Genomic DNA, 19,964 nt, shown 5'->3' on the forward strand with positions numbered 1-19,964 from the left:
TTCAATTGTTTGAGTTTAGAACAAGGTATATCGTCAAGGAAAACAAATCTTTGATTGGGCTGACATATGTAATTTTATTGAATGGATATATTATCTGTGAGTATTGTAACATGCAACCATTGGACATACAAATACAAAAAACAACCATATGGGGAAAATAAAAGTACAAGAAACATTCGAAGATTAATTTAGGAAAGGACCAAGAATAAATCTCACATTACAACAGAGGATAGCGCATACTGCGCACCATAACATGCATGTATGCTTCACATATGCTTAACTTATTATTTTAAACTTTGATGACTGCTGCGTGATGAGTTACAAGGGCCGAGGTCTACACTGTTCATCAGATCATGAACTGGGAGCCAGAGAGATAATGAGAGTCTTTCCAGATGTTGGTCTCTCCACCGTTAGTGGTCCTCCGTTTGCACTGACAGCAGCGCCTGTACTGTGCAAGCTTATCTACCAGGAGCTGACCAGCAGACCTGACCACAGGGAGACAGAATAAAGCACAGAAGGATGAATTAATGAGCAGGAAAACATGTCGACCTGCATTAATGATGTAGGCCACGATTGATTTTCTAGGTCAGTCAGTAACAATGTACAGTACATCACAATCAGATATTGTAGCAGGTTTGACAAGCAATAGGTCTATACCACTTTTCCATGTCCGATACTGATACCCAAACCTGGAGTATCTGCCGATACCAATCTGATCTTTTTCCCTCTCATAAATGATTAAGCTGTTAATAATTTGTATGGACGCACTTTGTTTAACCATGCCATCTAAAAAAAACGTCATATTCAAACATATTGAAACAAATATTCTACTCCTTTGAAGGAACAAATACATAGCCCAATGTTTAGTTGAGCATTTATGTAATAATTAAAGCTAATAGATCTTTTTTTCAATATCTACTGAATCAGCACATCCCTAGTTTTGACATTCTAATGATAACATTTTGAAGTTTAATTACAGTGCTGTAGAAAAGTTCAGTGAATGTTTAACCAACTTATGAATATATGAATAGATGTAAATGCTCGGGTGAAAGCTGATGGAGGCTCAAGGTGATCCTACATCCACACACCTCAGGAAGCGCCTCTCCTCTTCCTCTCGTTGGTGTTTGAGCTTCGCACTGCGACTCCACTCATCCTCTAGTGATTTACTGAGGTCCCTTCTCTTCTCAAAGCGATTTATGCGGTCCAACATAAATCTGTGCAGGAAACATACCAGGGAGACATTGTTTTCACAGAAAAAACGTGTTTTGGATTAAGGCTGCTGCCTTTTTCTCCACATCTTCGTTGTTATCTATCCCCCCCCGTCTATCACTCACTCCATTTTGTTCAGTTTGAGAATTTCTCTCTCTTTCTCCAGCTGTTTTTGGCGGTTGTGCTGTTCTTCCTTCTTCCTCTGGGTGGCAGCACTGAAATTTACCTGGAAGAGCTGCAGTATATAAAATAACATTACACCAACTTTAAAGTGTAGAAAGTGTAGAATATTTGTGGGCCTGTTAATAAGATTTTATGTACAAAGCATAATATGATGCATTTTTAAAGTTCAGACAATCCTACTGTATATAATATAAAGTTTACAATGAGCATGTTAATGCCTCAATTATATTATTCTCAATACTATAATATTTAATAATATAACACTGTAAAAGCGGTGAATTTGTATACATTTCTATTATTTCTCTACTTTAAAAAGGACCTTTACTTGTTACTTGTGTATTGTGTAGTGTATTTTTACACTATAGTATTACTACTTTTACTTAAGCAAAGTATCTGAGAACTTGTTCCACCACTGCAAAACAAAACAAAAAAAACAATGCTGAGACTTTTAATATACTTAAACAACTATGACTATAGGTATTTCTGCCATCTGCATGAGGCCACACTGAAAAGCCAGGTTTATGGCAGCAATAAGAAACGGGTGACCTTCTGTGCCCTCTCTCGGCTCTCTGCGTTGCTGGCTGCTGTCTCACAGCGGTTGATCCCAGAGTTATCAGACTGGCACTCTGGAGGGTCTGTGCACTTCTTATCTCCCACCTAAAGGACAGAACAAACTCATTTCAGCTGTAACGTTACGAAAGAGCAAACATAACAAGCCACTTGGGCCAGATGTGACCTAGCCGTTTGACACACGGTTAAGCACCACAGCTTGTCACTTCCTCTTTTTCCTTCTAACTTGGTGCACACATTGCCCACAATGCCACGTGAGATTCAGGTTTTTTATGCTACAGTTTGTAGTAGTGGCTTATTTATCTGTCACTGCCTCAAGATGAGTTAAGAAGTGGGATACAGATATAGAACATGCTTGTCCATTACTAAGGCTATTTCTTACTTCTTCTTGTTGTTATTCAGATAAAATGTAACTATTTTATTCTAAGCCAGAACAGGTTCAGTTAAAGCTCTATAATGTAACTTGTCTACCTTAAAATAACAGCTTCAAAATAATTTTTATGCTACACTGACTTGTAGGGTAAATGGTACCTCTGTCATTCCCAGAATAATTTTACTCACTTCTCACCCTACTGGTGATCATTGCTTGTCCGCACCTGCTTTATAATATATTTTCAACAACCTCCTATGCAAAATGTAATTTCTTGCCTGAGTGTCCAGAGCCCTCTTGTAATGCTTAGTTCTCTCGTGTTTCTGCTGGAGCTGCTGAGCCTTCTGCAAAGCTATCCTAAAACGCAAACATAAAAAACCAGATGACACACTATTTATCACAACAGATTATTTGAGCAGTACCACCAGGCTGTTACAGACTCACTCCTGGACCAGCTGAACCTGGTCGAGACGCTCCATGAGCAGACAGTTCTGCTGGTCTCGAGCCTCGTGTTGCCGTCGGCTCTCTATCTGGCTCTGAAGCTCGTTCATGTAACGATGCTGCTGAACGCTCCGGACAGGAGTGAGAGGCCGAGCCGGGAAGATGAATGAAGTCTAAACACAAGCAGGCCAGAGAAGACACTTAATTTTAAAAGCCACTGAACTAAAACGCTGCAGTGAGTGACAAGAGCTGCTGTGATCATTTTAAAGTAATAATCCTTAAGATTTTTATGAACTCAAACCCTATTTTTTATTCTATTTATGAGCATTTTACCTGTCTGTATAGTAGTTTTCAGTAGCCTCACAGTTCGTATCAGTTTTAAATGAAATATTAGAACAGAAAGCAGAAACCACAGTGAGCTGTTAGCAGGCACACCTCTCCTCTTCCCTGCTGTCGTGTAGAAAACTACTTCTGCTGTGTAGCATGAAGGAATAAATCTTAAGGATTACAACTTTAATGTCCAGGTTCTACTCACAGGGAAGAGAGAACTGTAAGTCTTCTCTTTCTTGTCGGACATTTGCAGGTTGAATGAAGCAATTTGCTTTGCATGCTCACGTTGCTCATTAAGCTTTGCCTGCCAGATGAACACACAAAAACACGCCTTTTGAAAAAGAGAAGATATTAAGAGCATAACATATCATCCTCACAATGGAAAAAAATGAAGGGCAGTTTCTTTGGCCGCTTAATCGATTTTGAGGGACATTGTAATCTGTTTTAGAGGCCGTTTTATACAACCATGATATAATGTTGGCAAACACTTTGTGCACTTAAAGTTGTTTCATTTGGAATTATAATATCCCACATGTTCGATACTTATATCCCAGGGCTGTAAAGAGGAAAAATAAATCCTCAGCCTTTTTCTATTCCGTTTTTTATTTGCTTAACTAGTAGTTATTGCTGCTTGCCTTTTGTGCTTTTGTGGAACAAACAGTTTCTACATCCTCAATGTGGTGTGTTTTTGTTTTTACCTTAAACCACAAAAAGTCCCCAGAGCACTTTTAAATCCTTTGCAAACTGCAGCAGACAGTATGCAACACGTATTACGGCCAAAATAAAATACAAAATAAGCATACATCTATTTATTTGAGTATTTTACTTTATTTTTAAATATCATACAAATATACAATCATAGTTTCAGCTACACTAGCAGCGTTTCATGTTGGTTCATCCACCACTTTGGCCCAGACTGCAGTATCATGACAACTAATGGACTGCTATTTGATTCAGACATTCATGTTTCCCTCAGAATCAACTGTAATAACGTTGGTTATCCCTTTTTTACTTTTCATCTAGCACCATCATCAGGTCAAAATGTACCCAACCAAAGTATGACCACATGACTGCAAAACTAATTACATTCCCATCTGCCTCAGCTGTACCTTGTTTTTGTGTTGATTACCAAATGTCAGTATACTAACAAGCTAAGATGGTGTCCACAGTAGTTATTATACGTGCTAAACGTGAAGAGGCATTGTGAGTCGTGGCTGTAGAGTCTGTTTCGAGACTGAACACGAGGCAAATTTTAGAGGTGGCACGATTTTATACAAAGTAAATGGAGAGATAATGGCAAGAGGCCGTGAATTGATGAGATGATGATGAATCTGACTGCACAAGTTGAAAGTAACAGGGAAAAGAGAAAAAAAGGAGAGAGACTGGAGGGAAATTACAAAAAGAACAGGAGTCCCTGGTGAGTTTGGAGATCAGGCTGAGCTTCACAAAAACACACAGAGACACACTCCCGCTGACACAGTTGGTACGTCCATTTCTAGCTAACTTACAGCCAATGTCTGTGCTGTCGGTAGATTGGATGTTTGGGATGAATCAACAAACAATCAGCAACTTTTCATTTTTTTTTCAAATTTGCTGAAAAGTTGTCTGAAAAAAAACAACAACTCAAACACACCAAGTGCGCACATTTGTGCACACAAATACAAGCACATGAACACACCTGTTCTTTGTCCATGTACTGCTTGTCTCTCTGTTGTTCTTTAAGCAGTAAGAGTTTCTCCTGAGCTTTCTCCTCTGCCTGCTGCTGCTCTCTCAGGTAAACTGGAACATTTCTTTGAGCCCGCTGCATACACAGGTAGCACAGCTCCTATGATGACAAGGCCACAAGAAACTGACAATTATCACTGTAATTCATTAGTAATGTAAAGATATAATTGTTTTCCTCACAGGCTTTTGAATGTAAATATTTTGTAGATGCATTTTATGTTGTTCATATTATTTTCAGATTTAGTAACATCCTTACAGCTGCCTTGACAGACACCTGAGCTCCCCCAAAAGCAATAAAGGTTTACATCTAGCATTGTGTTGTCAAGCTCTGAGTTATTTTCTAAACTATCTTGTGCTGGAGCCTATCAGAGCACACACACTTGTTGAGGGGTTGGGTACACCCAGGGTTATATTATTATATTCATAGATCCATATCAATCAAGAAAATCTAATTTCCTATCAATAACATCTCATTTCCCAGCCACTCCACCAAGACAATAAAGACACCTTGAACCCCTTACCTTGAATTTTAAGAGACAACTGTAGAAGCCAGATTAGATCTACATTCACAGACCTACATTCCACACATACATGAACACGCCTACACACTTACCTGTCCCGCACGGGCGTGGCCAGAGCAGCTAATGTTCACAAGAGGTTGCTCCAGTTTGGGAGAGACCTCTGGTGGTGAGACTGAGGTCTCAGGCCTGGGAGTAGAAACAGATTATTTATTACAGTATGCTGTATATAAAAGGAACGACTCGTAAATTGTGGTGTTATTATTATAACCTATTATTAGGTGGATTTAACCAGTGTGATTTCCTTATGCATAAGAAATTGTACTTAAATGTTAGAAAGGTTATTATATTACACATTATTTATAAGATCATTCCTAAAGCTCACTCCTTGTTTTTTAGGTTATGTTATAGAACCAGAAAAAGTATGTACTTATTTCAATATAAACTGAATAAATAAGCTTGTTATGAAGTGTTTTAATTTATACCAATTTAAGGGACCATAACTTTTAAATTAAAATACAAAAATGAACTTCATCACAGTGGGTTAATCACAAATTCTTATGAACAGCTGTTGTATACATATATTTATGCATGTGTGTTTGAGGTGTGAAGAGGGTTTCTAAAAACAACAACAGAGAGTGACCTAATTATAAACTGAAAAATGAAAGTACATTTGTTGTGACAATGTAAATAACCACCTGCTGGTGCACAGCAGGAATTGGTGGATGACAAGATAAAAACAATAACTTGGGAATTGTTCAAAACTATATCTTCCTTCTTGTCATCACACTCTGTCCTGGAGATTTTTTTTTACCATGGCAATTTACCCAGATTACAGCTCTGTGAAGTGTGTGTGTGTGTGTGAATGCTGACAGTGCAGGGAGGTGATGACAGAAGAGGAATCTGTCCCACAGGTAGTTGTGCATCATTGATGGAGCTGGAATCTGCCTCTGGGGAGTAACAATATAAGACCACCACTGAGCTCTCAGCTCTCAGGGACTCATCTACCTGAAAACAACAGCTCTGTGCACTGCACACTGAACCACCCCATAGAGCGTGTGTGGTTGTCTGTCTGTGAGCTTTTGTGTCTTTGTGTGTGTAGTACTTCTCTTCTTCAGCTTTCACTGTGACGGGCTGCGGCGTCTGGAGGGATTTAGTTTCTCTCTGTTGGGGAAATTCTGTAGAGACACACAACACTCTGAGTAGGTCCACTTTCCCTAAACATAACTGCATTTATCTTCAGTCTATCATTATTGATTCTGTCATTCTGCTCTTAAGTTATTCTTTCTATGCTGTATCTCAACCTCTGTTACACTCTCTGTTAATTCTGTCATTCTGTTATGTTAGATATGTTAGAATATATCTGTTCTAAGTTGAAGTTGGTACAATGCTATGACTCATTAATCTCTAAGTGCTCCACCCCAACAAGCTGGAGCCACAGGTCAAATAAGCCTTTTTTCCCAAAATGTCGACAATAACTAATCCTCCAAAAAGCTAAAGCAATTCTTGCACATTGTACATATGATGAATGATAATTAACATAATTTCCAGCACACTATGTTTATTACAGCTACTGCAGCACCAGCTCATCCTCACAGTTAGGAATGCATTTCTTTTTCCTTTGCAGCAAATTGATATTGATTTGAAAGGATTTGGAATAATTAATTTAGACTCATTAAAGTGCTATCAAATCCCATATTGTCAGCCTTGTGCAAAATAAACTCTTTCACCTCCTGCATTCCTCTGGTCTGGAGCTGGTGACAAGCTCCATAGATCTTTGTCACCAGCTTTGTTGTCTGTTTGAGGGGAGCAGACAGTTGGCAGGGTGATGGGGTTGGCAGTTTGTGGCCTCTGAAGCCTGGACAGTCCACCAGACATTAGAGAGACACTGCTCCCAGGTCTCTGGAGGGACAAAAGTACCAGTGATCTGTGTGAGTACATATACTGTACATTATACTGTAACACAAACACACAGGCAATATCTTATACTCACATTGTTAAAGGCTAACAGCAGCCTACCGGTTCCATCCATGGTATTAATAAAATCTCTGTTGAACTTCATCCGCGCCTTTGAATAACATCAGATGAGATTAAACAAGGAAAAACAAGTGCCCAAATTCCACAACAATGTGATAATCACAGCATAAGAAATACCGTATGAGCCACCTTGTTGTTCTTAAAGGACAGAACTCCAATTCCCTGGAAGGTGAGGAACACATTTTGTTCAGAGGCCAAAGCTCTGAAAAGGACCAGAAGAGTTTCTCTAATGCAGCCCTCCACTACAGCTCGACTGAAAGGAGTCTCTTGTGACACAGCGGCAAAGTTCAGTTGCACCACTGGTAGGTGTGTTGCTGCAAGGGACACATACACACACACAAACACACACACACACAAATCCTTATTGTTCTTTTGTTAATGTGTCAAAAACAATGATTTGATCCACCCCACTGTACAAATCTAAATCTTAATTATCTCTTATTTGTCTCTCTGTTTTTGATTAAAGCCCTGAAAACTTGGCTTCAATTCTTAATTATCTGTAACTTTAAATAAAAAACACCTTTAGTTATTGTTTATTAAGAGGTTAACACTGAAAAACCAATTTCATCTGTTTGTTTTGATCTGATTTGATTGACAACAACCAAGCAAACTGTCATGAGATTATGATTCAACTATTCACCTTTTTCTAACTGAACCCCGCCCACTTCAAACCAGTGTGGACTGCACTAGGAAAAAACAAATCTCTTATGTGAAATAACCACATGACTGGTGGAAAACAGTGTGACAACATTAGCTCATTGCACTCATGGCAAGCAGCTGATTGAAAGAATATGTTTTCAGGACTTTTAATTTTCCAGATCTGTCTATACTTTATCCATATGCTGGTACTCTGTGTCTCTACTGTGCTGATGATGATGATGACATGATGTCAATAATAGAAATGAGCATTTCACACATTTAAATTATTAATAGGATTACCATTAGCAACAACAATTACTCACTTACCAATTCTCCAGCACACACTATAATATACTGCACAGCAATTCAAACTGTTATATATTATGATATTGCACTACAGCATATCACAAACATACACTCATATATTAAAGATGTGCTCACCTGCAGCAAGTGGCCTGACCTGCTTTAAACCCAGAGACTGGACTAGTTTCCCAGCAAGGAGAAAGATGGGTCTTTGGATCACTGTGAACTTGTTTCCTATGTCCAACTTCTGCTGAGAAAAGGTGAAGGTCCCCAGTCCTACCAGATGGACCCCCTATTACAATCAAATGACCCAATCAGTTTCAGATAGATAGATAGATAGATAGATAGATAGGCAGCCTAACCTTCTGTAAGGTCATCTGACGTTCAATGTAGGCGGATACATCAGCCCAGATACAGGTAATATCTGAAAAGCAGTTCAGAGTATGACACAGTGCGCACTTTGTGTGTAGTATAGGCAACAGATTATATAAAGTAACAGCAAAAACACAAAGAATGATACAAGTTTTTTATCCGACCGTTTTCAGAGAGCTGGGAGAGGGTCGGTAAAGTCCGTCTGTCCGCTTCTGCCGCCAGCCGCAGTGTGTCGGTCATCTTTAATAAGCCCAAATCATCCCAGAATGACGCTCAAACGTTACAGTAATGTGTCTCTGCTGCCTGGTTGCCAGAGATCAAGACGAGGTTGCCATTAGCAATACCCCCGCAGGGCAGGCTCTCTGTCACTGCGGTTGACACAAAACTAACAGAGCAGGAGTTCGAGTTTCATCTTGTAGTTGTCATTATTATAATGGAAAGCCTCAAGGACGCTATAATTAAACTATATTCAGGAGGCAACATGCTCTGAGCATAGTCAACACATGAGTCTGCTTTCTTAATAATAATAATTCCAAAACAATTCCGACTGTTTTTACACAGAAATTGTGTGTCATTATAAAGAGTAAAAACAGTTAGAATAATGTTGTGCTGTTCTGGAAATACCCCGTTAAAATGTCACCAGTGATGCATAAAGATTAGATAACAATTATCCAGTATAAGTCATAAGAAAAAGGCAATGACTAGATTCCAGTTTTCCACACTTCACCGCAGACTGGTTGGTGGTACTCAGGAGTCAAATTACCACGTTGATGGTATTCGGGCGTCAAATTACGACGTTGTCGTAACTTGAGTGTACATAAAACAATCTGCACCTAACTTCGCATGATTGTGAAGAGTCCCGCCCATCTATCACCTATTCAGTCACAGTGCCACCTACTGGCAGCAGGAAGTAAGCCTCGTGTGACAATCGTTGATATGTACATGACATTTTCATGGTGTGCTTTATACTTGATGTGCTGGCACATAACAATTAATGGATTTTTTTAGCCCCACATGGGGGACACAGGAAGTGACTCCTTCGCTCAGTGTAGCTAAACGAGTAAACATTTCTGGACTACATCGACCCACCTCCAGTAACGTCCACCCCAACGCGCTCAGATTGAGAGGGCCCATCCATCACTGCGTGCAGCTTTAATTTCTATTTCTTTCTTTGTTTCTTTTTTCTTTTAAATTTTTTGATGCTGTGGGTTGGACAAAACAAACATTGTGAAGGTGTCCATTGGGCTCTGGGTTATCATGGTGGCATTTCTCACTATTATTTATAACTTTTTACAACCCGATCAATAAATCGATGAATTGAGAAAATAATCAGCACATTTATCCTTAATGAAATAATAATTAGTTGCAGTACTATGTGAAGTTCAAAATGAGCTCCACCTCAACCAAGTTCAGTGTTTTTACATGAATGCATCAGTAATAATAATCTAATGAAATAATATATAATAGTCTTTATTTTATACCCTGGCATCACCAGACTAATACTCAAATGCCAGCACAAATAAAACATGGTCCATTGATGTGATTGGAAGTCCAAAGTACCTGCAGTTTCATTTTAATGAAAAACTGAAAATGAAAAGCAATTTGATCTGTAATTTCCATATGGATTAAAGCTCATTAACTTTGGAACAATTACATTGATGTGTATGTACTCTTAAATGTTCAATAATGTGAACTGTTCCCAGTAAGTAAGTAAGTAAAAAAAGAAATAAAGAAATAGAGTCTATGTAATACATAACTGCAGTGAATTGTGGGTGGTAGCCTCTGACACTCTTACAGAAGGAACCTGTTCTTCTGGATCCTTGACCTATAAGTTTAAGCCTTTATATAATTCCAAGGAGTGAGTTGCATAACAATTCAGCTCCCTTACAGTGGTCATGAACGGTTGCGCAATACGCCAATGGAAATGGATGGAAAAGATAATAGTCAGTAGGATACCATGTGTACAATTGTAAAATTATCTATTATCAAATGAAGTAAAATGGGAATTGCATAACTGAAGTCATAAACTGGGAAGTCAGTCCTTGCTTTCTGAAATAGTCTTTCACTTTCCATTTCGACTTTAACTTTGCTCAAAGACATGCTGCTACACTCTCAAGGATACTTTGATGCGAAACATCATCATGACGACGGTGAAAATGCTTGCAGCCCTTTCGTTTCCCCTCCTTACATTACTGACCGGTAAGAACATTTCATTTCATTAGCTAGAGGCATAAATGGGAATTCGACAACTCAATTCAATATGTAAATCTGTTGTTTTTAACAGGTTTAACATGTGGTGCTTAACGTATAGGGACAGTTGATGTAGGATACTTATAGGTTACGTCTCATCAAGTTTTAAAGGTTATTCAGATATTCCCTCCGCATCCAGCGACGTCTTCGTCTTCAGAGCGCTCGCTCCTTAATCACACGGGTTTCATTTGCTTTGATGTATTTTATACTTCTATTTACTTTTTATGTAATACTTTTCAGAGGGATCTTTTGTACTTTTCACGTCACTGCGGTTATTTGATTGATTGATTGATTGATTTTACACGAGCCCTCAGTTTATTTTCCCTTTGAGGAGTGAAAGACAAAGTAAGAAAAAGTATAAAGGAGAAATAAGAAACTGGAATGGGAAAACTGCAGGGTTCTAAATTAACACCCGCCAAAAAAAATTTAATAAAAACTTACTAGCCAGTTTGGCCGGTGATGCATGAGGCAGTCATGTCAGTCAGAGCCGCTCTACTGTCTGTTCGCGCTCCCTGGGCAGTACTGACTACATTTCCCATGAACACTGTCGTGATGGTGACTTTAGAAAGTTACCAGCCAAATTGGCTGGTAATCAATTAGAACCCTGGTGATGAGGTATGATGAACACATCAAATGACATAAGTAAATAAATAAATAAAGTTTTTACTGTGAAAAAATATGACATAAAACACCCATTATTAAAACAGACTTTGGTTTGGCAGTGTGGAGCAGAGGGCATTTTAACCTTAATAATTCACATAAACTGACCTACCTTCTAATAATAAACCTTCTAAAACAGTATAAAGCGATGTAGGAAGTGGAGCTTAAACAGACTATTTTCTACTTCTGTCGGCTTACAGTAAAATGTCTAATAAAAAACATTCTGCTTCACGACAGCGATGCTATTAGTTTACAGAAATGCACAGACAACCAAAACTGGGGGAAAAACAGTTTCTTAACAATAGCAACAGTGTCAGATGAGTCAGACCCTAGTTTCTTTATAGCAACACTGATCAACAATGATGTCACATCACAGGATTTGGCTCATAATCACTAAAAATATGGTACTCTTATTTTATGCTATTAAATTGACAAAGACCTCTGAATTAGCATTTCCCGCCAGTTAAATTAGAGGGGCCGCTTCCACCCGAAAGAGCACGGGGGCTCGACACAAGGCCAAAGTAGCGGGATGGGCTGCTCTTGTCTATGCGGAAAGACCTGCCCTACTCTGCCTCTGCTTGGCTGCATCTCGCCAGCAGGCGTCTGCTAACTGGCTGCTGGGTAAACTGTAGAGACATGAGAGTGGTGTCAATCTTCATCTCTAACTCTAAGTCAAAAATGTTTAAATATTCCTTTAAATAACATCTTGTGCTTTCATTGATTGAAGCAATTCTCTGATTGGTACATTTCATTTTCAGTTCATGTAATAATGTTACATAGTAAAATAAACTAAAATGTGTGTCTTTGCAGGTGTGTGTCCCCAGACAGCCAGAAAGATATATGTCAGAACAGGTGAACTGGTGGCGCTGCAGTGCCCTCATTACAGAGGGTATAAGCATAATGATAACAAACTGATCTGGACCAGTTACACCACCCAGGAGATGAATCTGACAGCGGAAAAGAGGCCGATGGGCATTCTAGTACATGGCAGTAGCCTTGTGATTCTCAGTGTTTCTGTTTTCCATCAGGGGAATTACTCATGCTCTCTGGGGTAAAGTATCTACAAACATTCCCAAATTGATAAACAGCATTCCTGTATTTCGACATTTGCAAACAGACATCCCAGAAAACACATTTAAATAGAGGCCTTTCGTTTCTAAGTCTGAGACTGAAGTTTATGAAAGTGGCATAGTAGTTCAGAAATGTATCACATTATTTCTCATTTTGCGGGAACTTATTTTTTGCTATAACGATGACTAACTTTTCATCGGAATTTGGGGAGGTTCTTATTAATTATTTCCATTAAGCAAAAATAGTGTTACTTGCACTCGATCATTGTACTTTGCTTGCTCATGGTGGAGTACAGTTTGGGATGATGTATCTACTTGTGGTAAGTGCGGGTAAATGCTAACATGCTAATGTTTAGCATATAAGTATATTAACATTTGATAAATAGCACTAAATACAGCACAAAGTAGAGCTGAGGCTGATGGGAGTGGCATTACTTGCAGGTATTTGGTCATAAACTGAATTTACCTCATGATGACGCGTCAAGAAAAGTAAGAGATTACAATTTACAACAAATGTGAAATCCTCATATTCTCTTTTTCTTTTATTAAATGACAGGAATGCCAGCAGAAAGTTCTGGTTCACGCTGACCGTATACAAAACACAGACCAAAGAGTATGAAGAGAGGACCACGTCCACTAGGACATGTTACACACAAGAGTCCTGCGCATTATATTGCCCTAGTGTAAATATCTCTGCTGCGAATACCCTGAATATTACCAGCAAAGGCATTATATGGCACAAGGTATTTAAACACAACAGACTTTTGACTATAAATTAGATTTGATAGTGAAATAAGAATGTATGTACTGTGTCGTTTTTTTTAATGGAAATTAATTTTCCATCTTGTAGGAAGGTGAGTCAGTCCCAACTGTTTATTTTCCAAGTCTGGAAGAGAAAGACCGTGGTGCCTACACCTGTACCAGATATTACCAGTACAATGGTCAAAGATATAACAGGACCTTTACAGTAAAACTTGATGTCCAACCTAACGGTAAGAAAAACACTTTTTGGGATTTATCTTCATGGAAGTCCATATTTTCAATGTCTTTTTTTTTACACGGAAGATTCTGAAAGAGTTGCTGTGATCACTTCACCACTCAAGAGTGAAGTAATTACTGTGGATTTGGGTGAGCTTCAATAATATATTGTGGATACACAAACTTACATGAATTCACTATCCTTCTAAATTGCTACTTTTAAATCTTGTGTAAACTCTGCTTTTTCTAGGCTCAACAGTGGTGATTGATTGTAAAGCTGTTGTGTATTCAGACTTTGCTGATGTGTTCTGGTTAAATGGGAAGTCATTTGTGGACTCAAACAACAACTCACGAGTCTTCTACAATTCTTCACGGTAAACACTTCACAAAGATGTACCTGCTCTTACAATTAAGTTTAAACATGGCCACATAAACAGTCAACATGCACGTAACATAACTTGCCTTTTTTAATTATCTTCCATTTAAGCCTTTCCAAATCTGATTCTGAGGAGATAACAGCATCTCTAGTCTTCAAAAAAGTTTTAAAAGAGGATCTATCAAACAATTATACCTGTAAACTGAAAACTGACAACCAACTAAGATTTGTCACCATCAACTTGGCCCAAAAAGGTATGCAAGATGGATGGATAGATAGAGCTTTGGCTTTACTATTGTTGATGTGGTTTCCGCTTGTTTTTAGCAGTACTGTGTTCGATTTACATATAAATAAAGCCCAGACTTTGTCACCATCCTGATTGGTGAATTTATTTCTATAATGTCTGTGCAATACCTTAAATCTCAAACCTGTTAAATCATCTTGCCTAGTTCTACTTTATTATTTTTGGAATTAATCATTGTCTAATAAATGTGACTGTTTTTTTGTCAATTAACTGACTTATGTTTGATCCAGCTTTATATTAATGAGTCTTTACAATTTAATACATGTATTCTCTCTGTTATTACAGTTCGCCCTTCTTACATTTCCCTTGCTCTTGGTATTGTCTGCACTGTGGTGGTGATGTTTTTCACAGTAGTTATCTATGTGAAGTTCAAAATTAACATCACTCTTTTCCTGCGAGACACTCTTGGATGCCATAGCAGCATCTCAGGTATTTATTTTTAACTAACAACTTATGTTTACAAGGCACATATTTGTGCTTTTTTTTGGATTGCAGACAGTGGCAGCAATGACAAATCTGTTTGTTGTTGTTTGCTTAGATGGAAAGAGCTATGATGCCTACTTGATGTGTTACAAGAGTGACACAGAGGCAGGACTAAATAAACATGACAGAAAATGGCTGGAGAGTGTTTTGGAAGAGAGATTTGGTTACAGTCTGTGTCTTTATGATCGTGATGTCTTACCTGGGAAAGGTATGTATTTAAGATATTCTTTAAGGAGAATCTATCCAAAAATTTTAATGAAGTAATGTACAGTCTGAACTCTGGTTGGTTGCAGCTGAAGCGGAGGCAGTGTTAGACTCCATAGAGCAGAGCCGGACAGTGGTTTTGGTTCCCACTTCTCCAGATCCTGGTCCAGGATTTAGCGTGCTGAGTGCCATCCATGCAGCCCTTGTGGAGCGCCAGACTCGCATGGTTTTCATCAAAACTGAGACAACAGAAGAATCAAGATCAGGTTCGTTAGCAGAGGCCTTACAAATTCTAAGTGAGGCTGGAAACTGTGTCACCTGGAAGGGCATAAGCTCCATACCACCCTCCTCCTCCTTCTGGAAGCAGCTACGCTACCACCTACCTGCCCCACAGCATGCACCAAAAATAATGCTTTTACCTCAGAAAATCTAGGAGCGAAGTCAGAACTTTACTGTTTTATATATCATACCATTAATAAAATATATAGGTTGCCTGTGGGAAACCTTTACTTGAATGATGCAAACATGCAAGCTCTGTTTTTATACGCACCAAAATCTGTACTGTCACTCATCCTGCTCTTTATCATTAATTTCCTCAGTCACTGCATTTACTGTAGCATGAAATGTGTTACTGTGATAGCCTTGGGCAAGGGTCAGCAACCTTTTCAATTAAAAGAACCATTTTTGGGCTGGGGCCTGAGAGGGGCTAAAGAGCTGCATGCAGCTCCGGACCTGCAGATTACCTACCCCCGCCCTAGGGCAAAATATGTTGTTGTATATATGTTTTAACTGTAATAAAATGTGTTTTGTACATGCATTATTCAATAATCATATAATCAATAATATTCTAATATTCTATATTAAAACAAAATTAAAATGAGTCCATACTTTTTGCCTCTTTATATGCTTTGTTTGTTGTTGTTGTTGGTCGTTTTACTACCTGTACTTTCAAGCATAATTACACACATGCTTTACTGAGGCTAGTTTCTAACATTAGGGTCTGGTAAACTTTCTGTGGAGACAGAAGAAGTTACTGTGCAGCTAAGTTGTTCACATTTAAAGGACCAAAATATTTTTTGATGGAACAAAATGCCATTGAAGTTTTTACTTAAACTTGTCAGGGGGGATCGTCAACTGATCAAGCTCACCTGGGCTTTTAGGCTATAAAGCTGGCCCATGTGTTCATTCTCTCCCTTCCTATGGCTTGTATCCACCCTGCATTGTAAATGGACTGTACTTGTCCAGTCCCTCCAGAAAAACGCGATTATGCGATCGCATAATTCAACGCATAATCAGCCAAAGTCCGCATATTTATGCGGGCCGCATTTTAATCAATAGCCGGCCTTCGCCGCATAAATTGCCGATTCCGCGCAAAATATGCGGGGCTTGCATGATTTCATAATCCTGCATTTTCGTGCAAAAAAGTCACAATATGCTCTAGCAGAAAGGTTGAACCAAAACAGCACACGAACAACAAACAAAAATACCAAACCCCCCAACCCGCAAAAACACAAAAAATTCATCCGCATTCTTTTAAGAAAACGGTGCCGCATAATCAAAGGATTTCTTCCACTCAATGCGCTGTACACTACATGCCACACTCATCCACACACATTCATACACTGATGGCAGTAGCTGCCATGCAATGTGCCAACTGATCATCAGAAAGGAAACGAATCATTAATCATCTTGCTCAAGGACACTTCGACATGCAGTGAGGAGTGCCGGGGATCGAACAGCCACCTTCTGATTAGTGGATTTTTTTGAGGCACCCGGATAGTTCACCTGTTAGAGTTGGTGCCCCATGTACCAAGGCTAAGTCCTTACTGCCGTGGCCATGGATTCAACTCTGACATATACATATACATTTTTCTAAACCTAACCACATGTTTATTGTTGTTACCATGATGACCAAGGTCCAGTAGGCCAAGCTTACTTGTCTCTGGTACTCTCCAATGGTTATAAATGTCATTGGCAAACAACCTATTGTGTCATTTAGAGATAGCCTCTAAATGACAGGGCACTGAGAACTGAGAACTTTCAGAGCAATGGGGCATGGGACCATTGAGGTTTCGAAATGATGGGCTGTTGGAACAAGGGGCAGTCCTCAGTTGGATGATCCTCGTTTGGGTGGTGGGGGGGGTTTCACAAATAGGCAGATGACAAATAGTCAAAACAGTCCAAAAAAACATTGTATTGGTTGAAATCGGTAAGTTGTCACATTTTGTTTTACAGGAAGACAAAATGATTGGATTTTGATGCTAAATACAAGAAATTGAGTTTTGTACATTTTTTGGCATACATTATTAAATACATAGTAAAATATAAAAAAAAAGGGTTAAAATTATGTTTTTTCACATGGACTTTAAGTTTACTAAAAGTTCAGCATAGAAAGCAGACACAGCGGAGAAAGAGCTAGAGGAGGGGAGATACAATATAGGCCAGAATATATGGTGGGATTAGAAACCAGGCCAGTTAAAGTAAAGGTGTGCCCTAGAAAATTAGGGTTTTAACCACCATGTGCAGGTTAGACCTATTTACAACAGCATAAAGCAGCATAATGCACTGTGCTTTTGGTGTCTGACTTTCTCTGACTCTTTTGTGTCTCCTTTTTTCACTGTAGCCTAATATTTTATATTTTTTATGCTTAAAATCATGAAAGGAGTATACAGATAGTGTTACCAAAAGATGATGTTTTGCATAGGAAATGACTAACAACTAACAAGAACGGCAGCTATAGAGTAGATTCTAGTGAAATCATGTTCAGTCAACAAAACAGGAAACCGAGACCACATCTATATGTCCTGTGAAAATGTTGCACCACCCAAGAGAATAGGAGTAAACATTTACCACGATGTGAGACTACCAAGAACTCCAGAAGTGGTTAGACACCAGTGAACAAAACTGAAAAAAAGATTTAATCAGCACCATGACTGAGAGACGCGGGATGCAAATTACAAACATTTTTTTGTTTTTTTTAATCTTTCCCATTTCCTTGGAAGGATGCTGTGAGGGAAACCATAAAAAGAAAACAACAGGTATGTCATTTAAAAAACAATTGCATTACAATATCATAGCTGAAAAACAGCTTTCAAAGGAAGTCCTGGATCTTTTCACAGTGTACAATTGAAATGACACAAATATGATTTTGTACCAACTGCAGTATCACCATTGTCTAGGTCTTCAGCAAAATATACACCAGCACTACAGAGCTGTGGAGGGGGAAATGTTTATGATGCCGTGCTTAAAGTCTGTGAGCCAGGTGGTGTGGTCCAGCACTGGAGAACAAAATGAGCGCCTATCATTCGACTGTGGCAGCAAGTTTCTAGCTGAAGCAAAACATTCTGGAAATTACACGTGCCTCACATGGTAAATAATTATGTTTTCTAACCCCATAATTACCTTGAATGCTTTTGATTAAACGTATAAGACAATGTAAGACTTTATTGATTCCCAGAGGGAAACTTTAAATTATTATTATTATTATTTGCTATAAACATCTGCAGGGCACCCCTGTGTAAGAGTATATGATACCATCCATGATAACATCTAAATCAATTTTAACTAATGCATCATTTTTATTTTATTTTATATTTTATTTTAAGCTGTCAACATAGATATTAACACAAAAAACACCAGAATCCATCCTGTATATACAGATGAAGCACTAAGAAAAAACCCTGAAAAGCTGCCAAACAAAAAAAGACAATAGGAACAAAACAGATATAAAATAAATAAATTAAACACAAATAAGTGTATGAGAATAAAATCACTTAAAAACATATATAATTTCATACATTCATTATTTTTGATAGCTTTTTTCTTTTGTGAGGAAGAAGAATTGAGTTTTGTTTGTTTGTAAATTTATATTTGTGAATGTGGAATTTGGTGAGAAGTACAAATAGATTACCAGTAATAAGAAAAAACTGCTTTACTGTCTTTGTCACTATTATCATAGCAACCAAACACAAAGTAAAAAGCAAAATCTGAGAAATATGGTCAAGAACCAACATAAATGGGAGTGAGTTTCAGGATGCAATTCACTGTATACAATTAAATAATGCTTCTTTTATCTAATTTGTTAGAGGGTACTTTAGTAACGACCAATGTTGTTCTAGTCAATGCTGCTAACAGAATTACTCCAAAAAACTGTACTACAAAATTCTGGAATTCATACGTCGACCACATTACTAAATAACATGTATAACATGTTATGGCATCAATGACTATAGAAAATAATTTTGGGGTTATTGGTTTATTGTACCTGGCGAGACATTCTCAGTATCTGTACAGCAGCCCTTCTTTATTAAACAACTGACACACCAATACTATTGTTATGACAGTTGTTCCAAACACCTCTGTGGAAAGAAAATGTGCTTGCTGATGCCAAAAGAACCTGTTGATAAAAACTGGAAGGTTTTTGACAGTGCAGGATTGCCCGCAAGCATTATGTTCTAGTGTGTTTCACAGCTGCCGGCTACAGTGTGCTCACTCAATATTGTTAGTCATCAGATTCATATCTGCAGTTGAAATCAAGTTCACACTGGTTAGTAAGTCTAAATGAATAAACAGTGCCATTTTTATCCAACTGTCACTGTCTACATCATGGCCCACATCCCAATTTGGTCTCATTAGTGAAGTGTTTGGCCTGTATTTGTATATACATGGGCTCTGCTATATGGGCTGCCTCAACCATAGACATATATACAAAAAATATTTTAAAAATGCTGGTTTTACTACCCAAATACAAATCAGTGGCGATTGATTGTGAAGCCTGCTTGTGTATTCAGGGACTTTGCTGAGGGTGTTCTGATTAAAATGGGAAGTCATTTGTGACTCAAACAACAACATCCACGAGTCTTCTTACAATTCTTCACGGGTAAAAAACACGTCACAAAGGTTGTACCTGCTCTTCAATCTAGTTGATATATAGACATTTAAA

At 38.3% G+C, this 19,964-nt stretch overlaps 3 protein-coding genes across 5 annotated transcripts in view; 2 read left to right on the plus strand and 1 right to left on the minus strand.

Moving 5' to 3' along the window:
• Nucleotides 1-71: 71 nt before the first annotated feature.
• On the minus strand, nt 72-10,026 carry LOC118320899 (coiled-coil domain-containing protein 81-like). The gene is made up of 16 exons (XM_035652020.1): nt 8,862-10,026; nt 8,688-8,749; nt 8,464-8,617; nt 7,513-7,697; nt 7,340-7,414; nt 7,077-7,248; nt 6,239-6,524; nt 5,442-5,535; nt 4,782-4,928; nt 3,309-3,407; nt 2,777-2,946; nt 2,611-2,689; nt 1,939-2,049; nt 1,335-1,444; nt 1,089-1,214; nt 72-485 (listed from the first exon to the last, which is right to left on the minus strand). The coding sequence occupies exons 1-16, from the start codon at nt 8,935-8,937 to the stop codon at nt 347-349; spliced, it is 2,085 nt and encodes a 694-aa protein (XP_035507913.1). The 5' UTR covers nt 8,938-10,026; the 3' UTR covers nt 72-346.
• A 590-nt stretch (nt 10,027-10,616) lies between these two features.
• LOC118343528 (interleukin-18 receptor 1-like) overlaps nt 10,617-19,964 on the plus strand; it is a 13,235-nt gene continuing 3,887 nt past the window's right edge. Inside the window, exons 1-10 of one of the 2 annotated variants that reach the window (XM_035682392.1) lie at nt 10,617-10,896; nt 12,418-12,658; nt 13,234-13,420; nt 13,528-13,669; nt 13,743-13,805; nt 13,906-14,029; nt 14,143-14,285; nt 14,621-14,764; nt 14,874-15,026; nt 15,112-15,883. In XM_035682392.1, the coding sequence (XP_035538285.1) occupies nt 10,824-10,896; nt 12,418-12,658; nt 13,234-13,420; nt 13,528-13,669; nt 13,743-13,805; nt 13,906-14,029; nt 14,143-14,285; nt 14,621-14,764; nt 14,874-15,026; nt 15,112-15,455 (1,614 nt within the window). In that variant the 5' untranslated portion in view covers nt 10,617-10,823 and the 3' untranslated portion in view covers nt 15,456-15,883. Of the gene's footprint in view, nt 10,897-12,417; nt 12,659-13,233; nt 13,421-13,527; nt 13,670-13,742; nt 13,806-13,905; nt 14,030-14,142; nt 14,286-14,620; nt 14,765-14,873; nt 15,027-15,111; nt 15,884-19,964 lie in introns of those variants that run through there. The other variant, XM_035682393.1, reaches the window with a different exon arrangement.
• LOC118343527 (interleukin-18 receptor accessory protein-like) overlaps nt 17,881-19,964 on the plus strand; it is a gene marked incomplete in the record, with an annotated part of 14,871 nt that continues 12,787 nt past the window's right edge. For both annotated transcript variants that reach the window (XM_035682389.1, XM_035682390.1), the window contains 2 exon segments: nt 17,881-18,060; nt 18,202-18,391. In XM_035682389.1, coding sequence (XP_035538282.1) covers nt 17,952-18,060; nt 18,202-18,391 — 299 coding nt within the window.

Source organism: Morone saxatilis, unplaced genomic scaffold, assembly GCF_004916995.1.
Source record: "Morone saxatilis isolate NCDOM2014 unplaced genomic scaffold, NCSU_SB_2.0 Contig11, whole genome shotgun sequence".
Lineage (NCBI taxonomy): Eukaryota > Metazoa > Chordata > Actinopteri > Moronidae > Morone > Morone saxatilis.